Source organism: Macaca thibetana, chromosome 1, assembly GCF_024542745.1.
Source record: "Macaca thibetana thibetana isolate TM-01 chromosome 1, ASM2454274v1, whole genome shotgun sequence".
Classification (NCBI taxonomy): domain Eukaryota; kingdom Metazoa; phylum Chordata; class Mammalia; order Primates; family Cercopithecidae; genus Macaca; species Macaca thibetana.
In genome coordinates, this window is record NC_065578.1 from 126,241,880 (window position 1) to 126,257,071 (window position 15,192).

Genomic DNA, 15,192 nt, shown 5'->3' on the forward strand with positions numbered 1-15,192 from the left:
GGACATAACAGGTATCAGCCCTTTCTCCTCTTGGTAGAAGTTCCCAGGAAGAGGGAAATGAGGATCCAGGGCATGACAGGAGGAACTGTGATCTCGGCCGAGTACTGGAGGGAGGAGGGGTGCAGATGCTGGACACAGGGTACTTCCCTCCCCCTGTTCCCCCTTCTCTAGATGGGGCCCTGCCTACCCCACATACCTCCAGACATACTCTTTACACCACCTCTTTGGCTAAAGGTCAGCACAGGTTGGACTTCTTTGCTGCCAAGGTTGCAAATATTTATTCTACCGCTGCTCCCACACAGAATCAGGCATCATGGCCAGTCCTCTCAGCTCTGGCTTTATCTCTAGTAGTTCCCCATTCCTTTCTGTACACACACTGTGGGAACTATCAGAGAAAACCCACACCCCTGATGGTGTGCACACGTAAATAACAGCACTTGGGGTCTTCAAATTCTCGAAGTCTTCCAGCATCATAGCTGTTAGATCTCTGTTTAGCGGTTTATTTTAGGGCCTGTGTCTGGCTGACCCAGTCACACCTTGAGATGTAATAAGGAAGGAGAGTGGGTTATGGAATGAAAGCTGAGGAGCCCACCCAGGACTCTTCCCCTCTCTTTTTCCATTTAGTTTCCAGATGAAACCTTGAGGAGCGGAGAGCTGCTGAACATGATCGTGGCTGTTATTGACTCTGCACAGGTAAACATTGAGCTCTGACCTCCCCAGAAGGGTCTGGGAGGCAGCATTAGGGGAACAGGGCCTCTGCTCTCCCTCCAGGCCTGCAGACAGGGAGCCCATGCTCCCTCCTGGCTACAGTGATGTGCACTTTCAGCCATGGGGCCTGGGAAGGAAAAGTGGAGCCCAAGCAAGGCAGGCTGAGGTTAGGCCAATCCTGCCTGGAGTTCCCCTTATTCTCCATATTCTTTGGGCACTCCTGTTCCACAGCAAAACCTGAGGGGGTTGTGGTTTTAGCTCTCAACTGGTCTTTCCTTTGACTCGGAATGAAAATGGTCAGACCATTTCTATTTGACCTTTTCACCATGCGTAGGTCCCCAAGAGGCTGTAGCTTTGCTCGGATCCTTCTCAGGCATGTACTGGGATCCCATTTCTCCTCCTCTCCACTTAGTTCCCGTTCATAAAAGAGGAAGCTTAGCACCCAAGAATCCTCCTTCTTTTGTCTTTACCCTGCCCAATCTACATCTAGAGCCCAGCCTCTCAGGGTCCTTTCCTTCTCAGGCTCAGACCAAGGCTGTAACTACTTTTGCCCAAAATAGTCCTAAGATTCCCACTCAGGCCTGTGGCTACTTTATCAGCCCTTTCATCCTTCAGAGAGGGCAGCATTCGTTGTGTGCCATCTCCTTCCCATTCCTTTAAACTGGGCTTTCACTTCTTCTAATTTTTTTCCCCCTTATGAGCCCTCCTGCGTCCCCCTCCATATAGCTTCCTGGCCCCTTTCAGAGCTGATGGGTTCTGCCTCCTTCCTCCACCTCCTTAGCTCCAGGAGCTGGTCTGCCACGTGATGATGGGTAACCTGGTTATGTTTCGAAAAGACTCAGTTCTCAACATACTCAGTAAGTGATCAAACCTTTAGGTACCTGGGAGAGGAGAGGAGGGCAGGGTGTCAGTCCTGTGTATTTTACACTATCTGGAAAGCTGGTTCTGGGGCTGGGAAGTTAAGGGGACAGAACTGTACTCCACCCTGGTGTGGTCTGGGGCAGTGTCTTTCTGGATCTGTCCTACCTCTGTAACATCCCTGCTTGGAGTGCTGGTTGGTAGTCAGTGGATTAGGGGTGTGTGTGTGTGTGTGTGTGTTCTTGAGAGAGATGTTTCTTTTGTCTCTTCCAGTTCAGAGCCTAGACTGGGAGACCTTTGAGCAGTATTGTGCCTGGCAGCTCTTTCTGGCCCACAATATTCCCCTGGAGACCATAATCCCCATCCTGCAGCACCTCAAATACAAGGGTGAGTAGGTTTGTGGGTAGGGAGCACATCAGACATGACACTTCCTATACAGCTAGGGCAAGGCTGAGGCTTAGGCTTCTAGGATGAGCCCAGATCCATTGTCCTCCTTCCCACCAAAGTGCACAAGGGCAGGCTCCCTGTCAGCCACTTTTGTTCTTTAGATGAGTCCTGTGGGTCCACCATGAGCCAGGCTCTGGGCTGGGGCTCAGGCGGCTCAGGGACTGATAGGAGTGGGGTAGGGGATTCTTCCTGGCTCCTCATCAAAGACTATCCTTATTCCCTCCAGTGGCTGTTGGGGGATGAGAGAGGTCCCCAGATTCCATCCTGGAATCATACCTTCCCCTCAACAGCCTCTGCCCTTCCCTCACAGAGCACCCAGAGGCCCTGTCCTGCCTACTGCTTCAACTCCGAAGAGAAAAGTGAGTTCCACTTCTGGGGCTCTTTAGCCCTCAGTTTTAACATCCCAAGAGCTGCTGTGGTGTAAAGGGCTTCTGTCCTGCTCCTTATTGCCATATTTTTTCCTGTCGTTAACATCTGCTTATTCTGCCCTTCCCCCAACGTGACTTACAAATGAGCAGCTCCCCTGGGATCTGGGCTTCCTCTCGACTTTACCCCCCTGCCCACCAGGAGCTGCCCTCGGAGGTGGGGAGGTGGGGACCGGACATCCCTGTTTCCTGCTGCCACAGCAGTTCTAATCCCTGGTGGCTCCTGCTCCCCGCCCCCACCCCACCCCCACCACCCCACCCCCGCCCCCACACCCCATGCTCCTGCAGCCACTGCACAGCTAATCCAAGAGGAGGGAGGGTCAGGGTAGAGGGGTCACGCACCATCCTCTCCCTCACCCTGTGCAGAGCAGAGCCAGCTGGACCCATTGTGCCTTGACAGGGTGGGGCAGAGAGGGAGGAGGTGGCAGCCCCCTCTTCCCGCAAAGCCGCTTTAGCAACATCCCCCGATAAATGGGGCAGCAGCTGTGTATCTTATCCTTCCTACCTTTCTGCCTTCCTTCCACCCTTTCTGCTCCCTTGCCTGAGAGACTAGAAATGGTACAGAGTATCCTAGAGGAAGAGGGAAGCTTGGAGGCTGTGTGGGGCTGTGGCTTCACAACCCTCTCCTGCCCTCTTCCTCCAGCTGGAAGCCAGGTTGGCCCACAGCTCTAGCAGGGTAAGGGGTAGGGGAGCATCTGCATGTCACATGCTTGTGCTTCTGCCTCCCAGGCCCACTCCCTGACTATTCTAGGGGAGGAAGAGGAGAACTGAGGGTTCTCCTTCCCAACACACACACGCACACACCTTCTCCTACTACAGCAAGTGAAGAATCTCACTTCTCCTCTCCTGGCTTCCACAGAGGATGAAACCAGGCATTCCTTGGCCTAAGGAGAAGAGGGAGAGGGATGTGAGAGTGGTGGGTGGGTAGGGAGGCCGGGGTTTGGGAAATCAGTGGGAGAGACCCAGCATGCCCTGTGGCCACTGTGCAAGCAGCACCCAGTGCCCCCTTCCTCCCCCAGGCCCAGTGAGGAGATGGTGAAGATGGTGCTGAGCCGGCCCTGCCATCCTGACGACCAGTTCACCACCAGCATCCTGCGGCACTGGTGCATGAAACATGACGAGCTGCTGGCCGAGCACATCAAGTCCCTGCTCATCAAGAACAACAGCCTGCCTCGCAAGAGACAGAGGTGGGACACGGTCCCTGTCTACCCTCCAGACCATGGCGGTCTGCAGTGACTGCTGCCCGGTGGTGGTGGGGGCTGGTGCTGTCCCAGCCTGGTTTGTGGGCGACATCTAGTGGTCCGAAGCCACATGGCATGCGAGACCACTGTGGCCCCTTCTCCCCATCTTCCAGTGCCCCTGTGGCCAGGATCCCCTGCTCTAGGCACACCTTTCTCACCTGACCCCAGCCCTCCCAGCCTGCCTGTTCTGCTCCCCATGTAGGCTGCCTCTGTCTTAAGGGGGCCCTGGCGGGTGGAGGGTGTCTTGCACTCTGGAACCCTCCAGCACTCAGACTCTGGCTCTGGTGATTCCTGCACAGCCTGAGGAGCTCTAGCAGCAAGCTGGCCCAGCTGACTCTGGAGCAGATCCTGGAGCACTTGGACAACCTGCGGCTCAACCTGACCAACACCAAGCAGAACTGTATGGCTTCCACCCTCGGCGTCCAGTGTAGACGGTGCTGCCCTGGCCCAGACTATGCCTGGAGCCAGGCTGGGGGCAGGGGCAGGACACTCGGGGCCACAGCCCACACTGGGGATAAAACAACCTTTGGGTGCTGTTTAATAAGCTCCCAGACATCTGATTGTTTTTCCTTCCCTGCTCTCCCTTTTCTTCCTCTAGTTTTTAGCCAGACCCCAATTCTCCAGGCGCTGCAGCATGTCCAGGCGAGCTGTGACGAAGCCCACAAGATGAAGTGAGGCTCCTGCCACTTTGGGCCTTGGAAAGTAGTAGGGGAAAAGCCTAAGGGAGAGGAAGCCTGCTAGGGACATAAACGTAATGGCCAGCAAGACCTTAGGGTCCAGGGTTGAAGAAAAAGAGGCCTAGGCCTGGGGGCAGAGAAGAGGATGGGAGGTGCCGTAGGAGCAGCAGGCTCCCACTCAGAGCTCCTGCTCCTTTTCCTTAGGTTCAGTGATCTCTTCTCCCTGGCGGAGGAATATGAGGACTCTTCCACCAAGCCACCCAAGAGCCGGCGAAAAGCAGCTCTGTCCAGCCCTCGAAGTCGTAAGAATGCCACACAGCCCCCCAATGCTGAAGAAGAGTCAGGCTCCAGCAGTGCTTCGGTGAGAGCCCAGCCAGTGCACAGGGGGAAAAGGAGCACTGGGTGCAGGTGGAGTCAGCACCAGCAGCTGCCCAGGCTGGTAACTTCCCATTTCCCCGCCCATCTCTTCCAGGAGGAGGAAGACACGAAACCGAAGCCTACCAAGCGGAAACGAAAAGGGTCCTCTGCAGTGGGCTCTGACAGTGACTGAGGCCCTGCAATTCCCCATCCCAACCCCAGCTGGATTGCTTTCTCCTCCTTGGTGATTCAAAGGTTAATAGAGGCTGGGGAGATTGCAGGGGAAACACCCTTGCCGCATCCCCAAGCTCCCCCGGTGGAAGGAGGAGCTTTCTCCTCTGGCTGAGTTTGAGAAGCTGCCATGCAGCCCCTAGCCCCTTCCCTCCTGGGGCCTCCAGCCCCTCACACTGCTGTTCCCAGTGATATTTGGGATCTGACTGAAGCCAGAGGCTCTGTAAAATCAGGCCATAGTGGAAGTCCTCAGCCCCCAGGCCCCTTCCCCAGTCTCCTCCCCCAGTCTCCCAAGGAGCCATTGCAACAAAGAAGGGAAATGACAAAGGGGCAGCTGGCCAGAGAAGCTGGGATAAGAGCAGAGACTCAGTGTGTGGGTGTCCCTTCCCGCTTCCCCCTTCGGGTCTTGGTTTGTTCTGAAGGGGTGTTTTATAGTCACTATCCACATGCCAGTGTGAAATGGGCTATCTGTGACGTGGTCAGGGTGTCCATTCCTAATCATGGGGCAGATGCCGCAAGCATTCAGAAAGGAGTCTGAAAGGGTGGCCACAGCCCCATGTGGTGTGCCCTGGAGGCTTAGGTTGGCCTGAGGTTGGCACCTCAAGCTACACCAGAGTCCAGGGAGTCCCAGAGGCAAGTTTCACAGAACTGTCAAATGATCCCATTTCCTTGAATCTGGGTTTTTTGGGTTTTTTTTGTTTGTTTGTTTTTGGCAGAGATAATCGTGTCTTAAAAGTTGTTTTTAAATGACAATAAAACAAGCCAGAATGTCTTTTGTGCTGGAGTGTCTGCTGGCGTTTGCCCGTGCATGTATAGCTTGGTCTTGATTTGATTGGCATCGCTACTTGTAACCTCAGAACAACCCCCTCTCCCTTCCTGTTCTGCCCCCACTTTTGCCTAGAGCAGAAGGGACTTGGCTTTGGCCCCTACCCATCCTTCCTGCTACCACTGGAGGTGGGAGCCAGGCGCTGACCTATCTATGCAGAACCATCCCCTGTAGGATGAGGCCTGTCCTTTCTCATTTCTCAAGAAATGAGGCTTCCAAAAGGTCTGTCATCCTCCAGTTGAAGTCTGTGTGCCTACCAACAACTGCCGGAGGACTCCCTGCTTGACGGGAGGGATACTCCAGCTTGGTCTCCAGGGACAACTGTATCTGGAGATGAAGTCCGGATATCAGGGAGGGATAGAGATGCTCTTCCTTCCACAGTCTGGCCACTTTGCTGGGCCATGTGAACCAGCAGAGGAGAGTTCTTTGGCTATGCTATTGTTCCCCCGCTGTCCAGGGAGAATGGAGGCGGACTGAGGAGTGAAGTTTGGGTGAACTGCACAGAGCTGCTCCTCTTCACCCTGAAAATTTGTCTTTTTACAGAATCCAGGTTCTCCCCTCTCTCATCACTGCTGTTCCTTCCTTTGAAAGTCTAAACCACCAGAGGCCTTTTTCCTTCCTCTCTCCTTCCCCAGTTTCCTCTGCCCCAATTAAAACCAGAATGGAGAGCATTTGCTGACTGGCCCCAATTATTGTACCCTTGCCCAAAGGGAGGGGCCTCTATCGTGGTCCCTCAGAAATCTGGCAGTCTGGGTTTCCACCTTTCCCCTATTTTAACTCTCAGCCCCCACCCATCCCCTGGGGTTGCGGCTGGCAGGAGGGGATGGGCCTGCCTATCCTGCTGGGACTTGCAGAACCAAATGGGCCAGGGGCCAAGTTCTTCATTCTTTTGGGAGAGAGCAATGGTACCTTCCCTTCACGGGAATATGAGAAACATTGAGGGGAAGATGGACTGCGATCCAAAAGCCCTGGCTGTCAGGCCTGGACTCTAGAGCTTAGCCAGATGCCTAAACCGCCCAAGCCGAGAAAGAACTTAGAAGACAGACATAACCCTGGGATTGAGGGAAGGCGCGAGCACCGCCCCGGACCTGGTAGGATGCGAGCCGCGAGCAGTCCGGGAGGGAGCGCGCCTAGGGCGGAGCGTAGGCTGTGGGGAGGGCTGGGAGTCCGGGGCCGCCCCACACCCGCACTCCTCCCGGGTTTCTGCTCTCCGCCCGTGGGGAGTGGTGGGGGCTTGGGTGGGAAGGGGCGTGTGCCAGCGCAGGCGCGCTCACGGGAAGGAGAGGTCTCAGCTAGAACGAGAGGCCCTGGGTTTTCGGGAGGGAGGAACAGGGATGTTTGCTAGCGGCTGGAACCAGACGGTGCCGACGGAAGAAGCGGGCTCCATGGCTGCCCTCCTGCTGCTGCCCCTGCTGCTGTTGCTACCGCTGCTGCTGCTGAAGCTACACCTCTGGCCGCAATTGCGCTGGCTCCCGGCGGACTTGGCCTTCGCGCTGCGCGCCCTGCGCTGCAAAAGGGCTCTTCGAGCTCGCGCCCTGGCCGCGGCTGCCGCCGACCCGGAAAGTCCCGAGGGGGGCTGCAGCCTGGCCTGGCGCCTCGCGGAACTAGCCCGGCAGCGCCCCGCGCACACCTTTCTCATTCACGGCTCGCGGCGCTTTAGCTACTCGGAGGCGGAGCGCGAGAGTAACAGGGCTGCACGCGCCTTCCTACGTGCGCTAGGCTGGGACGGGGGACCCGGCGGCAGCGACAGTGGCGCGGGGAGCGCTGGAGAAGGCGAGCGAGCGGCGCCGGGCGCCGGAGATGCAGCGGCCGGAAGCGGCGCGGGGCTTGCTGGAGGGAACGGTGCGGCCAGAGGTGGAGGAGCCGCCGCCCTTCTGGCACCTGGAGCAACCGTGGCGCTGCTCCTCCCCGCCGGCCCGGAGTTTCTGTGGCTCTGGTTCGGGCTGGCCAAGGCCGGCCTGCGCACGGCCTTTGTGCCCACCGCCCTGCGCCGGGGCCCCCTGCTGCACTGCCTCCGCAGCTGCGGCGCGCGCGCGCTGGTGCTGGCGCCAGGTAAGGCTGGAGCGCCGAACTAACTAAGGCGCGGCCAGCCACAGAAGGGGGCGTGTCGGGGACCGCAGAAGGGCTTGGATTCATCCTTGGGCCTGGGAAGAAGCCGACTATCCCTTGGGGTTCGAAAGTGAGTGGAGCTAGGAGTCTCCGGGTTTGCAAAGGGATGAGACTGAATCTTTGGTGCCCCAAGTATCCCCAAGGAGTCGAGTTCCAGGCCTCAGACCCAAGATGGAATGTCCATACCCTTCACCCTCACCCAAGAGCAGTGTGGGCTGGGATGGGGAGGGGACATGGGTCATAGGCTCTTCTAGGTAGAGCCAGGGCCCCGGCGCTGTGCTTTCCCACCCTTCCAGAGTTTCTGGAATCCCTGGAGCCGGACCTGCCCGCCCTGAGAGGCATGGGGCTTCACCTGTGGGCTGCAGGCCCAGGAACCCACCCTGCTGGAATTAGCGATTTGCTGGCTGAAGTGTCCGCTGAAGTGGATGGGCCAGTGCCAGGATACCTCTCTTCCCCCCAGAGCATAACAGACACGTGCCTGTACATCTTTACCTCTGGCACCACGGGTGAGAGCCGGGCACCATACTTAGCTCCCCGAAACTAAGGCAGAGGAAGGCAGGGTTCTGGGAACAGAGACTGGGACCTCCTCAGCTCCCAGACCACTCCTTCAAAGCCCCCAGACAGGATGCTGGTTTCATTGGCACTTCCTTTTTCTCTTCATCATTTCACTCCCCAGTCCCTTCACCTCCTACTCATTTCTCCACCTCCCCCAGACCACCCAGATTTCCAGGACAGCCTGGTCTCCATCCTCAGCTTCCGTCCTGCATCCGCCTCTTTCTGTGGGAAACCCAGTGGGGGTGCAAACAGATAGGTAGAGCTTGGAGTCCACCCTTCCCCTGATCGCCCCACAACTGCCACCCCACAGGCCTCCCCAAGGCTGCTCGGATCAGTCATCTGAAGATCCTGCAATGCCAGGGCTTCTACCAGCTGTGTGGTGTCCACCAGGAAGATGTGATCTACCTCGCCCTCCCACTCTACCATATGTCCGGCTCCCTGCTGGGTGTTGTGGGCTGCTTGGGCATTGGTCAGTCTCCCCAACCCCACCATCATTAATTCGTCCAGCAGACATTTATTAAGCACCTACTGTGGTGTGAGTCCTCCAGGGTAGATAATCTAGAGGACGGATGGGGCAGAGCCCTACTCACCAGGAGCTCTACAATGGCAATGTTACCTGCCTAGACCTACAGACTGAGGAACAGGGCAGGGGGGGCCATATAGCCACATAACTCCAGGCTGCAGGATCAAAGGCAGGGAAGGACTGTCAGTCCAGGAACAGGCAAATAGAGAAGAGGGAGAGAGAGACAAGGAGGTGAGAGTGTGGAGGATGGGATCTTTGGGGCTGGGAAGTAGGGAAAGGGCATTCACCTCTTCCAAGGCTGGGGACAGGGGCCGGGGGAGGGGAAAGAGGGCCAGCACAGCTTCCTGACGGTGTGACTCCCACAGTGGGCCCTTCCCAGGGAATGACTACAGTGAAGGCTGGGGTCTGGAAAGAGGGGCTCGGGCTCCCCACCCTGCTCCTAATCTTACCTGCTTCCTTCTTCCCCACTTCCCACTTCTGGCAGGGGCCACAGTGGTGCTGAAGTCCAGGTTCTCGGCTGGTCAGTTCTGGGAAGATTGCCAGCAGCACAGGGTGACCGTGTTCCAGTACATTGGGGAGTTGTGTCGATACCTTGTCAACCAGCCCCTGGTGCGTGGGCATAGATCCTGGGCAGAGCTGCTGACACAGGGCTAGCTCACGGGGAACGGGACAGTTGACAGGAGACACTGAGACAGGGAGTTGGAGGGAGAAGCAACAAGAAGGAAATCGCAGTGTAAGATAAGGAGCCGGAGATGGCCTAGGCCATCTGACGCTTACGGCCTCTGAAGGAGGTCACAGTGCTGGGGGGGTTCTGGTGAATGGAGAACAGGAATTCACTGCGGGGAGCGGGCATCTTGGTGCTGAAGCCCCGGCCCTCTCCCACTCATCTCAGAGCAAGGCAGAACACGGCCATAAGGTCCGGCTGGCAGTGGGCAGCGGGCTGCGCCCAGACACCTGGGAGCGTTTTGTGCGGCGCTTTGGGCCCCTGCAGGTGCTGGAGACATATGGACTGACAGAGGGCAACGTGGCCACCATCAACTACACAGGACAGCAGGGCGCTGTGGGGCGTGCTTCCTGGCTTTACAAGGTGAGGGGCAGAGAGGAAACTGAGAACCCGTGGAACAGCAGAGGGCTGGCAGGAGAGGGGGCTCATGTGACTGCAATGGTTCAGTACCCGGGTCTCCCTTTCCCCAGCATATCTTCCCCTTCTCCTTGATTCGCTATGATGTCACCTTAGGAGAGCCGATTCGGGACCCCCGGGGGCACTGTGTGGCCACATCTCCAGGTTGGTGGTGTTCTGGTGGGGTGGGCGAGGTGCTGACGCTGGCACAGGAGGACTGGAATTGGAGACGGGTGGATGGGGGCAGGAGGCTCTGGGAAAGGTGACAGCACTCCTGACCCTGGTGACTCTGCCAGGTGAGCCAGGGCTGCTGGTGGCCCCGGTAAGCCAGCAGTCCCCATTCCTGGGCTACGCTGGTGGGCCAGAGCTGGCCCAGGGGAAGTTGCTAAAGGATGTCTTCCGGCCTGGGGATGTTTTCTTCAACACTGGGGACCTGCTGGTCTGCGATGACCAAGGTTTTCTCCGCTTCCATGATCGTACTGGAGACACCTTCAGGTATCTGTCCATAACTGGTTCTTCATCCTGGACATCTGATCTCTGTGATCCAAAGCTTCTGAACCTCAACTCCCTGATCTGCCACCTCAACCCGGGTCCTCAGCTAATCTCTCATTCTCAGATCTCACCATCTCATCCCTGTGACAGTCTGGCACGCTGACCTCTGACCTCATCTCCCCACCAAGCCCATGAGGCCCTGACCCCTGACTCCCAGTTTCAGATCTCTGCTCTCTGACAGGTGGAAGGGGGAGAATGTGGCCACAACCGAGGTGGCAGAGGTCTTTGAGGCCCTGGATTTTCTTCAGGAGGTGAACGTCTATGGAGTCACTGTGCCAGGTGCCTAGGCATGGAAGGTGGGGGAGGCACCCAGCCACCACCCCGAATTGGTAATACCTGGGCGCAGGGAGCACGAGGCCTTCATGGTGGTCAGCCATGGAGGGGCTTACTCTGTCTCCCACACCCATCAGGGCATGAAGGCAGGGCTGGAATGGCAGCCCTGGTCCTGCGTCCCCCCCACTCTTTGGACCTTATGCAGCTCTACACCCACGTGTCTGAGAACTTGCCACCTTATGCCCGGCCCCGATTCCTCAGGCTCCAGGTAACCAGCCACTCCCCCCGCAGCCCCTCACCCCATATATCCTCACTCCACATATCCACCCCATGTATCAACTTTGGGAGTTTGATGGCTCCCAAACTCTACAAAGGGGCCCCCAACGTAATACACTCCACGAAGAGAAAAACCACGGAGACATACGCCCTTCACCCCACTTCTTTCCTTATCCCTGCCTTCTTCTGGCCTGGCTCTTTCTCCTCCCTGTCACCTCCTCCCCTAAACTTTGACCTCGCACTCCCTTTCCCCAGACGTGCTCCTTAACAAAATTTAGGCAACTCCCCTGAACCAGCTGGGCAGAGTCCCCTTCCCTCCAACTCCTCTGACCCTTCCTCCTGTCCCCAGGAGTCTTTGGCCACCACAGAGACCTTCAAACAGCAGAAAGTGCGGATGGCAGAGGAGGGCTTCGACCCCAGCACCCTGTCCGACCCACTGTACGTTCTGGACCAGGCTGCAGGTGCCTACCTGCCCCTCACACCTACCCGGTACGGTGCCCTCCTGGCAGGGGACCTTCGAATCTGAGACCTTCCACACTTGAGGCACCTGAGAGGACTCTGTGGGGTGGGGGCCATTGCAGGGGTGCTGGGCTGTCAGGGACCTTTGCTATACCAGAACTGCGGTCACTATTTTGTAATAAATGTGGCTACAGCAGATCTAGCTGTCTTTCTGACCTACAGTCTGTGTCTATCTCTCTGTGGAACTGCTTTTTCCTCGAGAGTTTTCTCCTGGCGTGGAGCCACAGGCCACACGTTCCTGCCCTGACTGGCTGTGGGCCAGAGTCCCATATTTGGACCTTGGTGTTTTCCTCTCAGGAGATCCTGTGTGACCCTTGTCCTTGGAGAACCTCTGGTTACTGATGTTTGTCTGTGTTCCTGTGTAGCTCACTCCAGTTTTACTCTTCGAGTGCCAGGCTCCCACTGCTCTGTCTTGGGAACTGGAGGACCCGAGGGGTTGGCTCAAAGGGCAGAGGTGGACAGAGGCACACAGAAACGCTGCCCCCCACAGCCAGCCCAAACTGCTCCCCGAGAATCAGGTAGGCCGGGCCTGAGGAAGAGTCTTAACCAGTCCAAACAAGTGTTTGACTGTGGGGGCAAGGATGCTCAAGATACCCCTCTGCCTCGCAGCTGTCTCTGAGAAGCCAATCTTTGAGGGGGAAGAGTGGGGTGCCCTTGCCTCCAGATGTCCCTACTCCTACCTGGTGACTGTCAGACATTCCCAGAAGGAGCAGTTCCCAGGGGAGACCCTCAGATACTGCAGGAGAGTTTGACGGAAGCCCCTCCATGGAGTGAGGCTCAGAGTGCATGTGGTGGCAGGAGGGATGGTGAGAATCAAAAGGAAAAAGGCCTCTCGACCCCCAAATGAGGTGTCCAGAAAGTTCATCTTCTAAAAGCTTGAAATGATGAAGCTCCTGCTTCTCCTAGGAACTACGGTCCCCTCTGTTTTGAGCTGTGGGTCCTTGAAATTTTCTGCTACTTTGCCTTTCCCCTTCTAGCCCCTCTGCCCAACATGAGAGGTCAGGGGACATGCCCTACTGGCACACTTGGGTCTCTATTGCCAGCCCTCCTGTTCCAAAACTTTACAACTTGCCCCCTTCCACATTGCAAGCCCAGTGCAGCCTCACTGACAGACTAGGTAAGGCACATGCTGAGGTGCCGGGGACATCTTCACGCACAGACCAATAAATGTGGGATTTAGCTCATTCTGAGCACCTCTCCAATCTGCCCCAGGAGGAGTACAATAGTTAGGGTGTGCCTGGGGGTAGGGTAGGTAGGCAGCCTGTTGGCTCGCAGTGGGGCATCTCCTGCAGCTGCTCTCCCACACCTTAACTCAGAAATGGAGTCTCGCCCTGTAGCCCAGGCTAGAGTGCAATGGTGCGATCTCGCCCCCTGCAACCTCCACCTCCCGGGTTCAAGCAGTTCTCCTGCCTCAGCCTCCTGAGTAGCTGGGATTACAGGTGCACGCCACCACACCCGGCTAATTTTTTTTTCTATCTTTAGTAGAGACTAGGTTTCACCGTGTTGGCCAGGCTGGTCTCGAACTCCTGACCTCATGACCTGCCCACCTCGGCCTCACAAAGTACTGGGATTACAGGTGTGAGCCACTGCGCCCAGCCTATTTTTGCTTTTTAAAGTGTAGCTACTAGAAAATGTAGAATTACACATGTGGGCCGGGCGCGGTGGCTCACGCCTGTAATCCCAGCACTTTGGGAGGCCGAGGCGGGCGGATCACAAGGTCAGGAGATCGAGACCACGGTGAAACTCCGTCTCTACTAAAAATACAAAAAATTAGCCGGGCGCGGTTGTGGGCGCCTGTAGTCCCAGCTACTCGGGAGGCTGAGGCAGGAGAATGGCGTGAACCCGGGAGGCAGAGCTTGCAGTGAGCCGAGATCGCGCCACTGCACTCCAGCCTGGGCGACAGAGTGAGACTCCGTCTCAAAAAAAAAAAAAAAAAAAAAAAAAAGAATTACACATGTGGTTCAGGTTATATTTCTACTGAACGGTGCTGGCCTAAATCCTGACCCCACACTTCACTCTGCAAACCCACAAATGCCAAGTGAAGCATGTCAGTTGCACCTGTGTCACCCCTGCTCTTGAGTATCTGCACTTTAGCAAGGTCAGCTGGGAGGAAGGGGATTCTGGCAAACTGGGCTGAGCCAGTCGCTGGGACAGAGTTCTGTCTTCCACTCCTATGCTGAGCTCATGGCTCGGCTCTTTGAACCAGCTTTGTCACAGAGGCTGCAACTAGTGATAGAAATGGAAAGCTGCGCCGGGCGCGGTGGCTCACCCCGTCCCATAATCCCAGCACTTTCGGAGGCCGAGCTTGCAGTGAGGGCGGATCAGCCTGGGAGGTCAGGAGATCGAGACCATCCTGGCTAACACGGTGAAACCCCATCTCTATAAAAATACAAAAAAATTAGCTGGGCGTGGTGGCGGGCGCCTATAGTCCCAACTACTCGGGAGGCTGAGGCAGGAGAATGGCATGAACCTGGGAGGTGGAGCTTGCAGTGAGCCAAGATCGTGCCACTGCACTCCAGCCTGGGGTACAGAGCGAGACTCCGTCTCAAAAAAAAAAAAAAAGAAAGAAAGAAATGGAAAGCTGTAAGAAGGCCGACTTTTAATTCAAAAGCATCAGGTTTTCTGTTTGCTATAATTAAAAATAAAATAAATTATAAAAGAACTGGGTTTGAGACCAGCCTGGGCAACACAGCCAGGCATGGTAGTGTGCATCTACAGTCCCAGCTACCAGGGCAGAGGGGTGATGCTGAGGTGGGAAGATCCCTTGAGTCTGGGAGGTCGGGGCTGCAATGAGCAGTGATGGTGCTAACTGCACTACAGCGTGGGCAACAGAGTGAGACCCTGTCTCAAAAAAAAAAAAATTAAGTTGCCCTACAAAAAGTTGATTGAAATAAAATTAAATGAGATCATGAGATAGTTTGCAAAGATGAACCAGTGGCCAGGCGCGGTGGCTCACGCCTGTAATCCCAGCACTTTGGGAGGCTGAGATGGGAGGATGGCTTGAGCCCAGGAGTTCGGGACCAGCCTGGGCAACATGGCGAAACCCCATCTTTACAAAAAACAAAAATTAGCCGGGCGTGGTGGTGCATACCTGCAGTCCCAGCTACTTGGAGGGCTGAGGTGGGAAGATCGCTTGTGCCCAGGAGGCCGAGATTGCACCACTGCAATACAGACTAGGCAATAGAGTGAGACCCTGTCTCAAAAACAAAAAACAGATGAACTAGGGTGGCCCTCAGGTGGTGAGTGCCCTTTCTCAGCAGGTTGGATAGAGGAGGATGGTGGACGCAGAGAACCCAGTTCTCGAAGCATAGCAATACTCTCAGCCTTGTGTCTGCGGAATCTTCCCTGGGGGTAAAGGGGCTCCCTTCCCAAACCTGCCTCAAAGGCAGCAAACGATGCTGCCTGTTTTTGTTACATACAGCACACTAAAATTGTTTTTTATATTTTTAGGTGGTTGAAAAAAAAAAACAAAAGACTATTTCATAACATGTAAAA

At 56.2% G+C, this 15,192-nt stretch overlaps 4 protein-coding genes across 9 annotated transcripts in view; 3 read left to right on the forward strand and 1 right to left on the reverse strand.

The window, feature by feature from the left end:
- Positions 1-5,716, forward strand: part of INTS3 (integrator complex subunit 3) — a 48,390-nt gene extending 42,674 nt beyond the window's left edge. For 2 of the 4 annotated variants that reach the window (XM_050752595.1, XM_050752616.1), the window contains 9 exons: positions 625-693; positions 1,490-1,565; positions 1,840-1,953; positions 2,324-2,372; positions 3,458-3,625; positions 3,979-4,079; positions 4,278-4,350; positions 4,561-4,717; positions 4,829-5,716. In XM_050752595.1, the coding sequence (XP_050608552.1) occupies positions 625-693; positions 1,490-1,565; positions 1,840-1,953; positions 2,324-2,372; positions 3,458-3,625; positions 3,979-4,079; positions 4,278-4,350; positions 4,561-4,717; positions 4,829-4,906 (885 nt within the window). In that variant the 3' untranslated portion in view covers positions 4,907-5,716. Of the gene's footprint in view, positions 1-624; positions 694-1,489; positions 1,566-1,839; positions 1,954-2,323; positions 2,373-3,457; positions 3,626-3,978; positions 4,351-4,560; positions 4,718-4,828 lie in introns of all 4 variants that reach the window. The other 2 variants (XM_050752584.1, XM_050752605.1) reach the window with 1 other exon arrangement.
- S100A16 (S100 calcium binding protein A16) overlaps positions 1-15,192 on the reverse strand; it is a 193,344-nt gene that overhangs the window by 159,665 nt on the left and 18,487 nt on the right. The window lies entirely within an intron of this gene.
- RPS27 (ribosomal protein S27) overlaps positions 1-15,192 on the forward strand; it is a 234,813-nt gene that overhangs the window by 9,195 nt on the left and 210,426 nt on the right. The window lies entirely within an intron of this gene.
- On the forward strand, positions 6,524-11,858 carry SLC27A3 (solute carrier family 27 member 3). 3 transcript variants are annotated; one of them, XM_050753231.1, is made up of 10 exons: positions 6,524-7,822; positions 8,176-8,385; positions 8,745-8,903; positions 9,442-9,566; positions 9,850-10,044; positions 10,152-10,242; positions 10,374-10,572; positions 10,811-10,908; positions 11,040-11,170; positions 11,528-11,858. In XM_050753231.1, exons 1-10 carry the CDS (start codon positions 7,105-7,107, stop codon positions 11,702-11,704), a joined length of 2,103 nt encoding a protein of 700 aa, XP_050609188.1. In that variant the 5' UTR covers positions 6,524-7,104; the 3' UTR covers positions 11,705-11,858. The 3 variants fall into 3 exon arrangements, with proteins under 3 accessions (XP_050609188.1, XP_050609190.1, XP_050609191.1); XM_050753233.1 differs by having other exon boundaries at positions 9,949-10,044; XM_050753234.1 differs by lacking the exon at positions 11,528-11,858 and having other exon boundaries at positions 10,811-10,958; positions 11,040-11,123.

Coding starts and splice junctions, on each gene's coding strand:
- SLC27A3 (XM_050753231.1), top strand. CDS start 7,105: ATGTTTGCTAGCGGCTGGAACCAGACGGTGCCGACGGAAGAAGCGGGC. Junction 10,045..10,151: donor GTGCTTCCTGGCTTTACAAG/GTGAGGGGCAGA, acceptor CCCTTTCCCCAG/CATATCTTCCCCTTCTCCTT. Junction 10,243..10,373: donor CTGTGTGGCCACATCTCCAG/GTTGGTGGTGTT, acceptor TGACTCTGCCAG/GTGAGCCAGGGCTGCTGGTG.